This window comes from Cetorhinus maximus, chromosome 1 (assembly GCF_964194155.1).
Source record: "Cetorhinus maximus chromosome 1, sCetMax3.hap1.1, whole genome shotgun sequence".
Taxonomy (NCBI): domain Eukaryota; kingdom Metazoa; phylum Chordata; class Chondrichthyes; order Lamniformes; family Cetorhinidae; genus Cetorhinus; species Cetorhinus maximus.
Window position 1 is genome coordinate 143340079 of NC_135879.1, and position 14337 is coordinate 143354415.

At 45.4% G+C, this 14337-nt stretch overlaps 1 protein-coding gene across 1 annotated transcript in view; it reads right to left on the bottom strand.

The window, feature by feature from the left end:
* scfd2 (sec1 family domain containing 2) overlaps nt 1-14337 on the bottom strand; it is a 361104-nt gene that overhangs the window by 19576 nt on the left and 327191 nt on the right. The window contains exons 7-8 of the mRNA XM_078547836.1: nt 10125-10259; nt 2305-2424 (exon numbers count right to left, since the gene is read on the bottom strand). Coding sequence (XP_078403962.1) covers nt 2305-2424; nt 10125-10259 — 255 coding nt within the window. The remainder of the gene's footprint in view (nt 1-2304; nt 2425-10124; nt 10260-14337) is intronic.

Consider the following 14337-nt stretch of genomic DNA (forward strand, 5'->3'; position numbering starts at 1 on the left):
GGGCTGACCGATCCTTTGTCCCCTTCACTGTCAGGGCTGACGGCCTGAAGGTGCTGGGGATATGGTTCGGAGGGACCGGGGCATGCGTTAGAAACTGGAAGGAGCGAGTGGCTATGGTGAAAAGGAAACTGGGCATGTGGGAGCGACGCTCCCTCTCCATTGCGGGTAAGAACCTGGTCATCAGGTGTGAGGTACTCTCGCTGTTGCTGTACGTGGCGCAGGTCTGGCCCATTCCACACTCCTGCGCGATGGCGATCACTCGAGCCATCTTCCGCTTTATCTGGAGGTCGAAAATGGATCGTGTCTGCAGGGACGCGATGTACAAGCCTCTAGATAAAGGGGGAAAAAACGTGCCCAACATCGCCCTCATACTGATGGCCACCTTTGTGTGTGGCTGCATCAAGCGGTGCGTAGACCCTCAGTACGCAAACACCAAGTGTCACTACGTGCTGAGGTTCTACCTGTCCCCGGTGTTGCGAAGGATGGGTCTGGCCACGCTGCCGCGGAACGCTCCAAGTAGTTGGACCGTGCCGTACCACCTGTCCCTGGTGGAAAAATTTATGCAGAAAAACACCTTTGACCACAAGTCCATCAGGCAGTGGTCAGCACGTAACGTCCTAGAGGCCCTGAGGGATAAGGAGAGGGTGGACCCTGTGGGATGGTTCCCCGAGCAGACTGTCAAAGTCATTTGGCAGAATGCCTCATCGCCAGAACTTTCCAACAAGCACCAAGACGTAGCTTGGCTGGTGGTGAGAAAGGCCCTCCCCGTCAGATCCTTCCTACACGCCAGGAGTCTCACCCCCTCTGCACGATGCCCTCGAGGTGGCTGTGGTGGGGAAGAGACCGTTGTTCACCTCCTTGTGGATTGTGCCTTTGCAAAGAAAGTCTGGAGAGAGATGCAGTGGTTGCTGTCGAGGTTCATCCCGAGCAGTTCTGTGACACAGGACTCTGTGCTCTACGGGCTGTTCCCAGGGACACACACCGAGACAAACATCAACTGCAGCTGGAGGATCATCAACTCGGTGAAAGAGGCGCTTTGGTCTGCCCGAAACTTGTTGGTCTTCCAGCACAAAGAGTTGTCCCCGACCGATTGTTGCGGACTGGCACAATCCAAAGTCCAGGACTACGTGCTGAGGGACGCACTAAAGCTTGGGGCAGCTGCCGCAAAGGCGCAATGGGGAAGGGTCGCTGTCTAAGACCTTTCTACCACAGCGCACCGAGAGACTGGGAACTGTTTAGAGCCCCTCGGGCTGTACAGATCAAAATGAAAGGCTGTAAATGACTGTAATATTGTTTGTACTGATGCACCTGGTGATACATTTTGTAAAAGTTTAACCTGGATTGTACCCTTGTAATGTTGTTTTTGAAATGGTTTTGAATGTGATTGAAGATTTTTATGAATAAAGTATATTTTTACAAAAAAAAACAATAAAATTGTGGATTTTTTTTATTCATTGGATGTGGGCGTCACTGGCTAGGCCAGTATTTATTGCCCAGCCCTAACTGCCCTTGTTCAGAGGGCATTTAAGAATCAACCACATTGGGTGTGGGTCTGGAATCACATGTAGGACAGCAGAATTCCTTCCCTAAAGGACATTAGTGAACTAGATGGGTTTTTACAACAATCGACAATAGTTTCATGGTGATCATTAGGCTTTTAATTCCAGCTTTTTATTGAATTGAAATTTCACCATCTGCCATGGTGGGATTCGAACACAGGTGCCTAGAGCATTACTATGGGTCGTTGGATTACCAGTCCAGTGACAATACCACTACGCCACTGCCTCCCCTCATAAGGCCACAATTAGCGGAGCACAGATATCTCAGAGGATCGTGGGGCTGGAGGCGCTTACAGAAATGAGGAGGAGCTAGGCCTTAGAGGGTTTTGAAAACAAGGGTGAGAATTTTAAAATCAAGGCATTGCTTGACCAGGAATTACACGGACACCAGTAGCTGTTCAGTAACTTGCCAAAGTGGCCACTCCTTCTGCTCAAGCGCAGCCAGTTTGATTAGGCAGGTTTTTCTGCGTGGCAGGCACTGCGGTCAATTCCAATGTTATCCTTAGTCAAGATCAATACACTTTCAACAGAGGTTACAGGATAACAAGCAACAGCAAATCCTGTTGATATGTCTCTTCATCAACCCTGGGGCACCAAAGCCAACTGAGGTACAGTTCAATCAACTAACTCAGCATAAATTTATTCACATAGCAGTTTTAAGGTACAATCATTTAAAGCAAAAGCAATTATATATAAGATGTATAATGTTGACTTACCACATTAGTTAAATGCAAATGCTACTTACCTGGCAGCTAGGTTTGAGCATGGAGACTGACTCCTTTATCATTCGAACCTCTGAGGCTGTGACCCCACCCACAAGGAATAGGATTAGCAGTGGGTGGTCACTGGGGTGAGGACGACTAACCTGTCAGGTTAATAACATGGAACAACAATGTTTCAGAGACAAATCTGGAGCATAAATTCTGGCCTAACAAGTGATGCTCACATCCCATTAAAGAATAAAAAAAAACCTCACTACCCCTTTCCAAGACAGATTCACAGCGCTTCATTAAAAATAACTGTGCTATTTTCACAGGTTTAGAAAGACATTTCTTATAGAAAACTAGCTATCTACTTAAACAATTGGCTGTATTTTTGTTTAATGAGTTAATTGCAACACACCCTCTGAAAAGAATGTGCAGTTAAAATTGACAGAAATTATAATTTTTTAACTGATTTTAACACAGAAAACAAAATGCTAACTGGCTGAGGATGCAACAGTAATTATTATACCATCAGGATAATACTGGATAAAACCATTTGTGTGCCAAGGATAGAGAGAATAACCCACACAGAGGGGAGGGTATCGAGTATCATTTCTGAATCCATTAGAACGGTAAGGACCCAACAATACCTCCCAACAAACAAGGCAGCCAACATACTGCTGCCCAGAAACATACCCTTACCTATGGACACAGCCAACATAACAGTCTTATAAACTATGAATCCCAACAGTACTAATATGCACAACCATTACAACAAAAAACATTGTACTAATGAAGCTTCTGCAAATGGCATGAAAACAAAATGCACACAACTTGCATCAATATGTAAACAAGGAGTAATTCTGATTTTAGAAGTGAATTTGTTTTTAACTGTAGCTAAACAGTTGATCTGCTATCTTAAAAAACAAGTTTCCTTAATCTAAATAAGGCTGAATGTTATAATATGCTAACTGTAGCCTTTGCATTAAATATACCATGCTAGGGGAGGCTGTTAGAGCAGCTGAAGGGGCAGTCCAATTGGAGAAGTGGTTTTTCACAGCATGTTAAAAATATCCCCTAGTGAGGAAATCCTCTTCATCAGTCTGCCCAGAAATATCTTTCGATTAGTGTCAAAAAGAGGTTTTATAAACACAATATGAAGAATGCAAAACAAATTCCAGAAATACTTAGTCACCAATAACCTATTAAGTTCAACTGTTCAAAGTGCAATTACGCCAGCAATTCAATTTATAATGAAGCCAGCAATTTTGTGACCCGACATGCAGACCTGTGAAGCCGCAATGTTATTCTGGAGCATGAAACACACCAATCCTCCTCTCAACTTAATTGTGTCAGACTTAGTTTTGTAAAGCACTCCAGGTAGGACATACTGCTTGTCCCTTCAAACTCAGCAGGAGCCTGAAGCAGAATGTTAAGAGCTTTTTATTTAGCAGACAGGAATTCCACAGAAAAGATACACAATATGGTGATAGAAAAGTTAGAGAAACAATTCAAAGGATCATCTATATAATAAAAAAATGGCTGTTGGCAGTGGGCGAATGTTTGTTAATATATATTTGGACAAATATTCAACTTCTGCTAATGTTAGAATTGGAAGTAACTGAAAGTAATTCACTCTTCTACAAACATCATATATTCTCCATAGCAATTAATGATTTCAGAAAAGAAGGCAACTGTATTTATTATTTTAAAGAAAACATTACTTTGTTTCACAAACAGAATAGGAGACATTCTGACCACCACCAGGCTCTCTACAGAGCTGAAGTCCCATCAGTAGACAGATCCATTGGGTCAAGTACAATCTATATTTTGTTTTGGTTATCATGTGGGTGGCTGAGATTGGAAAATTTATATCCATATCGATTGAATACTAGTATGTACTTGCTCAATACCAAATTTTCAGTCTCAGATGTATATGAAGCTATATCATGGAGTGGCTTGCTAGCTAGGGTAAAAAGCTGTATTTGCATTTTTCCACAAGGTAAGAATATTGTTAAAAGTTCGTTTTCTGCAAGGAGGAGCGCATTTAAAACAGTACACATCCATCATCAGAGGGGGCATGAGTGACCTGGTGCTGATTCACAGTTACATATTGTCACCTTTATTAGCAGTAAGCTAGATGTATCTTTCTAGAATTTAAATGCTTCAAGGAAAGGTTTCAAGAAATGAAACACCGTCACTGACATCCAAATACATATTATTTTATTCATCTCAAACAGAAGGAAAGAATACAAATTTGTACGGAGGGGGCGGGGCACAAATTTGCTCACTCGTATCAATTTTGCTGATCAGATCTTTGAAAATTATTACATCTGAACAAAACCAACATCTGGCCTGAGTGGTCTGGAACTCAGATACAAATACTTCAGCACTAAAACTGATTCATGCTCTCCCAGTTTATTACAGAACTGGGAACATGGAAAAGATAGAAAGCTGCACTAAATTATGACTCATTGATCCCTTTGGAAAAAGTTTTCCTGGAAATTTCTTTTGCTAAACATAGAACTATTTTCTTCATTTACAACACACTAAATGGAAAAACTGATTATTTTTAAGATTATGAAGAATAATTCTCCCAGCCGGAATTGTTCAGCAAGTAATCACAGTTTGTGGAGAAAGTGATGCAGTTTGTTTAGTTTTACACAGCACAAACTGTTACTCATTTCTGCTTATTTGGGGATGCTATAATTCAGATTTTAGACAATGCTAATGTTTTGTCAAATGGTTGGTGATGAATAGTGTGGTAGACTGTGCTTATTGTAGAGACAAATGCTGTCTGTGAACCTTTTCCTTTCTCTGATTAATATTTCTCTCCTCCTCTCCAGAGAGTGTTGACACCTCGCAGCTTGTATGGTTGCACAGGAGCTGAGTGCCTTTCAATTCTTTGTCAACAGGTCACTAATCACGGTTAAGCCTCAACGGTAAGAATTTTCAGGCAATTTGACCTTGAGTTGCATCACAACTGAGCGCAATCCACACCTCACTTGATAGCTACATACACGTACTTCTTAGCAAGAGTCACTAATTGACTCAGGAGTGCAAAACTTAACACAAGGACACATGGGGTCAAACTGGGAATATTCCTACTCACCAGATAAGCTCACTGAAGGGGCCCTAACACTGTCTTTAGGAGTTCAGTTCCTGCAACACTTTGATCTCAAATCTTGTATTTGAAGCCTTGAATATTGGCTGCAAGTGTAACTTGGAGCTGCTGAATTTTTGCAATGTAGTTTCTACCAGTCCATAAAATGTTTTAAAAATGGCCAGGCAAGAGAGAGCCTATCCATCTTCACATGACATTTAACAGCATTACCGCCATCACACCGCTCATCATCAAAATCCTGGGAGGCCATCTTTAACCAGAAACTCAGTTGGACCAGTCACATAAATTCCATGGCCACAAGAGGTCAGAGGCTGGGTAGTCTGTGGGTGAGTAGCTAATCTCCTGACTTCCCAAATTGTCTCCATTAATTACAGCGCACAAGCCAGGCGTGCGATGGACTTACCTGGGTCCATGCAGCTATAACAATGTGCAGGAAGCTCAAAATCATCAAGCAGCCAGCTTGATCAGCATTTCATCTACTGCCCTCCACCGCCGGCTCAGAGACTCCAGTGTGTAGTATATACAGGATGCACTGCTGCAAATTGCCAAGTTTTCTTCAGCAACTTCCCAAACCCATGACCTTTACCACCTAGGGGACTAATGTAGCTGAAGGCTGACAAGACTCCTGGACTTGATGGCCTACAATCTAGGGTTCTAAAGGAGGTGGCTGCAGAGGCATTTGATAACGTGCCACATGAAAGGCTGTTGCACAAGATAAGGGCTCTTGGAGTTGGAAGTAATATATTAACATTGACAGAGAATTGGTTAAGTTGTAAAAGCAGACAGTAGGAATAAATGCGAGATCTTCAGGTCAGTAGGCTGTCACTTGTGGGGTGCCACAAGGATCAGTGTGAGGGCCTCAGCTATTTACAATCTAAATTAATGACTTGGAGGAAGGGTTCAAACATGGACAAAAGAGCTGAACTCCAGAGGTGAGTGACTGCCCTTGACATCAAGGCAGTTTTGACCGAGTGTGGCATTAGGGAGTCCTCGCAAAACTAAAGTCAATGAGAATCAGGGGGAAACTCTCCATTGGTTGTAGTCATACTTAGCACAAAGGGAGATGGTTATTTGTTGGAGATCAATCATCTCAGCTTCTGCACATCGTTGCAGGAGCTCCTCAGGGTAGTGTACTAGGTCCAACTATCTTCGGCTACTTCATTAATGACCTCCCTTCATAAGGTCAGAAGTGGGGATGTTTGCTGATGATTGCACAATGTTGAGCACCATTCACGACTCCTCATGCTGAAGCAGTCCATGTCCAAATGCAGCAAGACCTGGACAATATCCAGGCTTGGGCTGACAAGTGGCAAGTAACATTTGTGCCACACAAGTGTCAGGCAATGACCATCTTCAACAAGAGAAAATCCAACCATCTCCCCTTGATATCCAATGACATTACCATCACTGAATCCCCCACTATCAACATCCTGGGAGTTACCATTGACCAGAAACTGAACTGGACTAGCCATATAAATACTGTGGCTACAAGAGCAGGTCAGAGGCTAGGAATCCTGCAGCGAGTAACTCACCTCCTGACTCCCCAAAGCTTTTCCTCCATCTACAAAGCACAGGTCAGGAGTGTGATGGAATACTCTCCACTTGCCTGGATGAGTGCAGCTCCAACAACACTCAAGAAGCTTGACAGCATCCAGAACAAAGCAGCCCACTTGATTGACACCAGATCCACAAACATTCATTCCCTCCACCACCGACACACAGTAGCAGCAGTGTGTACCATTTACAAGACGCACTGCAGGAACTCACCAAGGATCCTTAGACAGCACCTTCCAAACCCACAACCGCTACCATCTAGAAGGACAAGGGCAGCAGCCATGTGGGAACAGCACTACCTCGAAGTTCCCCTCCAAGACACTCACCATCCTGACTTGGAAATATATTGCCGTTCCTTCACTGTCGCTGGAAATATCCTAGTCTAACTCCTAGGTAACTACAGATCTGACCCCCAATCACTCACACTGACCCCAATCCCCCACCCACCGGTTTCCCCGCTTGACACCCTGACTACACCCCTGATCACATGACTATCCCACGACCCGACCTGACTACCCCCTGACATGATCCGACCTGACCACCCCTCCCCGCTGGGTTAATATCCTGGAACTTCCTCCCTAACAGCACTGTGGGTGTACCTACAACACATTAACTGCAGCTGTTCAAGAAGGCAGCCCACCAACACCTTCTCAAGGGCAATTAGGAATGGGCAATAAATTCTGGCCTAGCCAGTGACGTCCACATTCCATGAATGAATAAAAAAAATTGCTGACAGTACAAAGCTTGATGGAAAAGCAATTTGCGGGGAGGATGCAAAGCATTTGCAAAGGGATTTAGATAGGTTAAGTGAGTGGGCATTAAGTTGGCAGATGGAATATAATGTGGGAAAATTTGGGCCCAGAGGGAAAACTTGGGCCCAGGTCTTCTAGTCCCCGGATCGTTGGAGACCGGACATATGACCCAAGAAATGTGTCGAGACCCTGTGGAACTCCCAGCCTGCTGACCTCTGAGGGAATTGCCTGGAAAGTTTGAACTTCCAATGGGCAATTCCCCTGCTCCCTGGGATCCTCCGTAAAAGTCTCCGGCTTTGAGTCAGAATTGGACTTTGGATAGTTCCATGGGACTTACCCAAATAGTTACCAGGAAATGTTAGACAGGAAGATCCTAGTCTAACTCCTAGGTAAGTACAGATCTGACCACAAATCACTCACACTGACCCCAATCCCCAACCCCACCCCCCCTCCGCCGATTTCCCCGCTTGACACCCTGACTACACCCCTGATCACATGACTATCCCACGACCCGACCTGACTACCCCCTGACATGATCCGACCTGACCACCCCTCCCCGATTACCCGACTTGCCCCCCAACTCGACCTGACGACACCTGACCTGACTACCCTGCTGACCCAACTACCCCTCCTGACCCAACCTACCACCCTACTTACTTGTCCACTTACCTCACCCAGCCTATCCACTTAGTTCGCCCACCCAAACCATTCACTCATTCATCCATTCACCCATCCACTAACATTCACACCGAACCTTTAAACCTATTGTATGGCAGCTAGTGGCATAAAAGGGAGGCGTTTCCTGTCTTCCCCCCACACCAGCCACAACACTACAGTGCTCTGATGGAGCTCTCTGAGGGATGCTGCACTCCACATTTCTGGAGAAGCTGGGCTTGGAAGACTCAGCAAGAAATGCAGAGCAGCGTCTAGGTGCCGAAAAGTTTGAGCGGAGCAGCAATTCAACGATGACTGCCACTCCATGGAGGGTCTGGGCTGTGATGTTATTCACTTTGGTGGGAAGAAAAGAAAAACAGAATTTTTTTTAAACTGGTGAGAATCTATTAAATGTTGGCAGAGGGATTTGGGTATCCTTGTACATGAAACATCGAAAGATAACATGCAGGAACAACAAGTAATTAGGAAGACAAATGGTATATTGTTCTTTATTACAAGGGTGGTTGGGGTATAAGAGTAAGGAAGTCTTGCTGCAATTGTAGAGGGCTTTGGCGAGACCATCCCTGGAATAACTGTGTACAGCTTTGGTCTCCGTACTTAAGGAAAGATATATTTGCCTTCGAGGCCAGGACTGGGACTACAAACTGTCCCCAGATTTTAAGTCCCGGAGTCTAGGACCAAGTTAACTTTGGAGGGGAGTGGGGGGGGTCTCATCTCACGGCAGGAAAGGGAGGTGAGGCTTGAAAGGGGGCGGGGGTCTTAATGGAGAGGTGCAGACCTTTTTTTGGGGGGTGGGGGTACCCAATGTGGAAAGGGGGTGACCTATTTTCTTCCCGCCTGAGGCTGGGCAGGGTGACCTGCTGGGCTTCCTCTTGCCTCTGAACTCCTCATACCAGCCTCAAAATTAAGGCAGGGGCAGGAAATGGCCTTTGTTGGGCATTTAAGGGCCTCAATTGGAACAAGGGTGTCCTGCCCACATAAAATTGTGACAGGTGTGGGGCAGGTGGGACAGCGGCAGGAAGGCCACCCAGGGAATTTTATAGGCACCTCCACCTGCAAACCCGCCAGCGGGGGACCATAAAATTCTGCTCTTAATCTCAGGATAAGGGGTTAATCAACTTGGACAGAGGTGAGGAGGGTTTCGAACCTTTGGAATTCTGTACCTCAGAGAACTGTGGATACTCAGTTATTGAGTACATCAAAAGCTGAATGATAGATTTTTGGACTCTAAGGGATTCAAGAAATTTGAGGATAAGGCAGGAAAGTGGAGTGGAGGTCGAGGATCAGCCATGACTTTATTAAACAGCCGAGCAGGTTCCAGGGGCCCTATGGCTTACTCAAGCTCCAATTTCTTATGTTTCCCCATAAGTCACATACTAACCTGATTTAACAAATATTGTCATTCCTTCATCTTTTTTGGGTCAAAATCCTAAAATTCCCTAGCTGACAGCATTGTGGCAGCACCTTTGCATATGGATTACAAAGATTCCAGAAGAAATCCTACCATCAATTTCTTAAGGGCATCTAGATATTCCAGTCCATGTCAATGACATTCTCAACTTGAGACTGAAATAAATATTACTCTAGCATTTTCTTTTTGAAGATGTACTTGTAACAAGGGTGACATTTTTTAGCAAACATTATGACACCTGTATGGTGTATGCGCAATCATAAGTTAAAACCTTTGCCACTTTACTTGGTAAGAATGGACCTTTATAACAGTGATTGTCAAATTCTTCAATGAACTATAACTAACCTTCATGAACATGCTGAATCCAGTTTTGAGCAGTTCTGTTAAGCCACCAGACATGTACTCAATATCCACAGTGTCAGGTCGATCTGGATGGAATATCTCCTCTAAAATTTGTTTCACCAAAGGTTTGTAAGTTGCCTACAAGAATGAAAGTGTTTAATTAAATTCTGTTTGCTTCTAGAAATTGGTGCATGAAAATAATTTGAATTAAATATATAACTTATTAAGTTGAGGCCAAAATTCCTTTAAAGTATTTTCTCTCTTAAGGGTCCCTTAGAGCATCTCTGCCTGAGTGTGCAGACAGGTAATAGCCTCCCAGCATTCATGGTCTCGCCACTCCCTATTTCTGTTGCCTCCGCCAGCCCTACAACTCTATGGGCATAATTTTGCCCTCGGATGGCGTGCGGGCCCCACTGGCTCGGCAGCGGGCGGACAGCTGACCCCTGCCACCGAAACGGGGCCCTCCGCCATTTTGAGTGGGCGGGCCAATTAAGGCCCACCCAGCGGCCTGCCCGACAGGAAGCGCTATGCGTTTCCTGTGCGGGGGTGGGGAGGGATTCCCCAACTGTCAAAGTGCACTCTTTCGTGCATGCGCGCGAAAGAGTTCACTGCTCCCTGAGGCAAAGTCACACGAGATGGGACATGTTAATAATAAACACTTAAAATTTATTACATTTCTAAAAAACGGACATGAAACTTCATCCCACCAGTGGATGAAGTTTCATGAATAATTTGGAGCCCGCTGGGGCTCCTGGCCTGCCCGCCAGCCTTAAGCTTGGATGGGCAGGTATTTAATTATCTTAACTAGCCTGTCAATGGCCTCAATTGGCCATTGACTGGTTGGTGGGTGGACAGCTGATTTCGCTGTCAGCCCGCCTTCCTAAAAATTTAAATGGCCCAGGATGATGTCGGGGATTCCTACCAACGTTATCCCGCGTCATTCTCCCCTCGGCGAGCGGGTCCCGCCCCCAAATCGCCGAGGGGAAGATCCTGGCCTATGAAAACTTTGGCCTCCAGTGCATCATTCCACCAGTGCCCTCTAGGCTTTAAACTTTGAAATTCCCTCCCACACCTCTCTGCCCCTTGCTCTCAGCTTTTCAAACCTGCCGCTTTGACCAAGTTTTTACTCACTTCTCCAGCTTTGGTTTGGTGTCAATTTTTGTCTGATTACGGTTCTGAGAAGTGTTTCCTCACATGAAAAGCACTATATAAAAGAAATACATTGTTGCTGATGTACACACTGCAGTATAGTGCACTTCTGATGGAGGATGGATATTGAGTTTAGTTGCTGGGGTGCTGATTATTTAAAGGTAAGTGGGCATTTGTGGAGGTAAATATTGTTGCGGCTTGTCAGGGCTTCGTTTACATGTTTCCTAGCTTTTTTCAACTCTGTTTTGTTCTGTTCAAGTTTTGAAAATGCTTTGATTATGGTAAGCTTTCTGGTGAATTAGGAAACGATTAGTTCTTTTAGGTTTCACATAGCATTTCGTACTAAGAAAAAGAAAAAAGATTTTTTTCATAAAAATACCAGCAAAATTAATATCGTTGATGTCAGTGAATAAGTCGACCTTTGAAGCCTTGAAAAATGCTTCCAAAAACCAGGGTGGATCTATACACAAGTATAAAAGTGAACAGCTGATGTGGGTGTGGGTGGTCCATCCATTTTCACACTGCTTCTCCTGGTGAGAGTTGTGGAGGTAGTAAGCTGAACAGAGTCAACCAGATCCCTTTCCTCAGTCACAGATTCCAGCTCCTCCTGGGGGATTCCCAGGCGTTCCCAGGCCAGTCAAGAGATGTAATACCTCCAGCGTCTCCTGGGTCGGCCTCGAGGTCTCTGCCCAGTATGCCGTGCCTGGAGACAAGATGCACCCTTGGCGGAGTCCAACACCCACCTTGAAGGAATTCAACTTAACGTCGAGAATGCGGACACAACTCTTGCTCCATGAACAGAGGGACCTGATTGCATGCTGGCACCTCACATTCCTGCGGCAGCTTCCATAAAATATCCCGAGGAACCTGGTCATGTGCCGTCTCTAGGTCTACAAAACAGAGGTAGACCGGATTAGCAAACTCCCATGAACCCTCAAATATCCATGAAAGGGCAAACAGCTAGATGGTGGTCACCATTTTGAAATACTCTCAGCATCTGATGCTAGGAGCGGGTGTGTGTTAAAATTCCTGCACATCTTCCTAATACAGCCCATATCGCCTGCTTGATTTCTTATGTAAGGTACCAGTAGGTAAAACATTCATTTGTGGAGTGAAAAATTGAGGTTGACTACTTTTTTAAAAATTCATTCACATGGTGTGGGCTTCACTAGCTGGGCTAGCATTTATTGCCCATCCCTAGTTGCCCTTGAGAAGGTGATGGTGAGCTGCCTTCTTGAACTGCTGCAGTCTATGTGGTGTAGGTACACCCACAGTACTGTTAGGAAGGGAGTTCCAGGATTTTGACCCAGCGACAGTGAAGGAATGACGATATATTTCCAAGTCAGGATGGTGAGTGACTTGGGGGGAAACTTCCAGATGGTGGTGTTCCCGTCTATCTTCTGCCCTTGTCCTTCTAGATGGTAGTGGTCGTGGGTTTGTAAGGTGCTGTCCAAGGAGCCTTGGTGAATTCCTGAAATGCATCTTGTAGATGGTACATACTGATGCCACTGTACGTCGGTGGTGGAGGGAATGAATGTTTGTGGATGTGGTGTCAAACAAGCGAGCTGCTTTGTCCTGGATGGTGTCAAGCTTCTTGAGTGTTGTGGGAGCTGCACTCATTCAGGCAAGTGGGGAGTATTCCATCATACTCCTGACTTGTGCCTTGTAGATGGTGGACAGGCTTTGGGAGTCAGGAGCTGAGTTACTCGTCGCACGACTCCTAGCCTCGGACTTGCTCTTGTAGCCATAGTATTTATATGGCTAGTCCAGTTCAGTTTCTGGTCAATGGAAATGCCCAGGATGTTGATAGTGGGGGATTCAGTGAAGGTAATGCCATTGGACATCAAGGGGCGATGGCTGGATTTTCTCTTGTTGGAGATGGTCATTGCCTGGCACTTGTGTGGTGCGAATGTTACTTGCCACTTGTCAGCCCAAACCTGGATATTGTCCAGGTCTTGCTGCATTTAGACATGGACTGCTTCAATATCGGAGGAGTCACGAATGGTGCTGAACATTGTGCAGTCATCAGCGAACATCCCCACTTCTGACCTTATGATGGAAGGAAAGTCATTGATGAAGCAGCTGAAGATGGTTGGGCCGAGGACCCTACCCTGAGGAACTCCTGCAGTGATGTCCTGGAGCTGAGATGACTGACCTTCAACAAACATAACCATCTTCCTTTGTGCTGGGTATGACTCCAGCCAGTGGAGAGTTTTCCCCCTGATTTCCATTGACTCCTGTTTGCGTGTACAGCATGTTGTGGCTGAAAAGGGAGGGCTGATTTATATGCTGAGCATATGCAAAAACATGAATTTTGGGGCTTGAAAAATGATGTTGTCTTATATGCTGCGATTTACAGTAATAGATTGGTATTACAGCACACTGCAGAATTTTTAAGAAGCTTTTAAAGCTTCAGACCTTATAAAAACTCCATGGGACAGAATTTTAGCATTGGCGAGCGGGGGGTGGGGGGTGCCTGCTCGCCGACGCGTAAAATGACACGGGATGACGTTGGGCAGAACCCCCGACGTCACCCCGCCCCATTTAAATTTCCAGGAGGGCGGGAGCACAGCAAAATCAGCTGCCGGCCCGCCGACCTGTCAATGGTCACTTGAGGCCATCGGCAGGATCAGTTAACCAATTAAAGGACCTGCCCATCCAACCTTAAAGTTGGCGGGTTGGCCAGGAGCCCCGGCGGCAACTAGAAAAAACATGAAACCTCATCCTGCGGAGGAATGAGGTTTCATGTAGGGTTTTAAAAATTGTAATAAAGTTGTTCTGTAAATTATGCACATGTCCCAACTCATGTGACATTGTCACATGAGGGGACATGTAAGGGAATTTTTTTTTTTCTATTTTTAATATTTTTAAAAGTCCAAGCAATCTCCCTGAGGCTGCACCTAGCCTCAGGGAGATGAGTGCGCTCTTTCGTGCGCATGCGCGAAATAGCGCACTCTCGATTTTAGGGATTCCCCCTGCCCACATAGGGAGCGCACAGCGCTTCCCGGCGGATGTTACGCTGGGCGGGCCTTAATTGGCCTGCCCGCATAAAAAGGCGGTGCAGCCC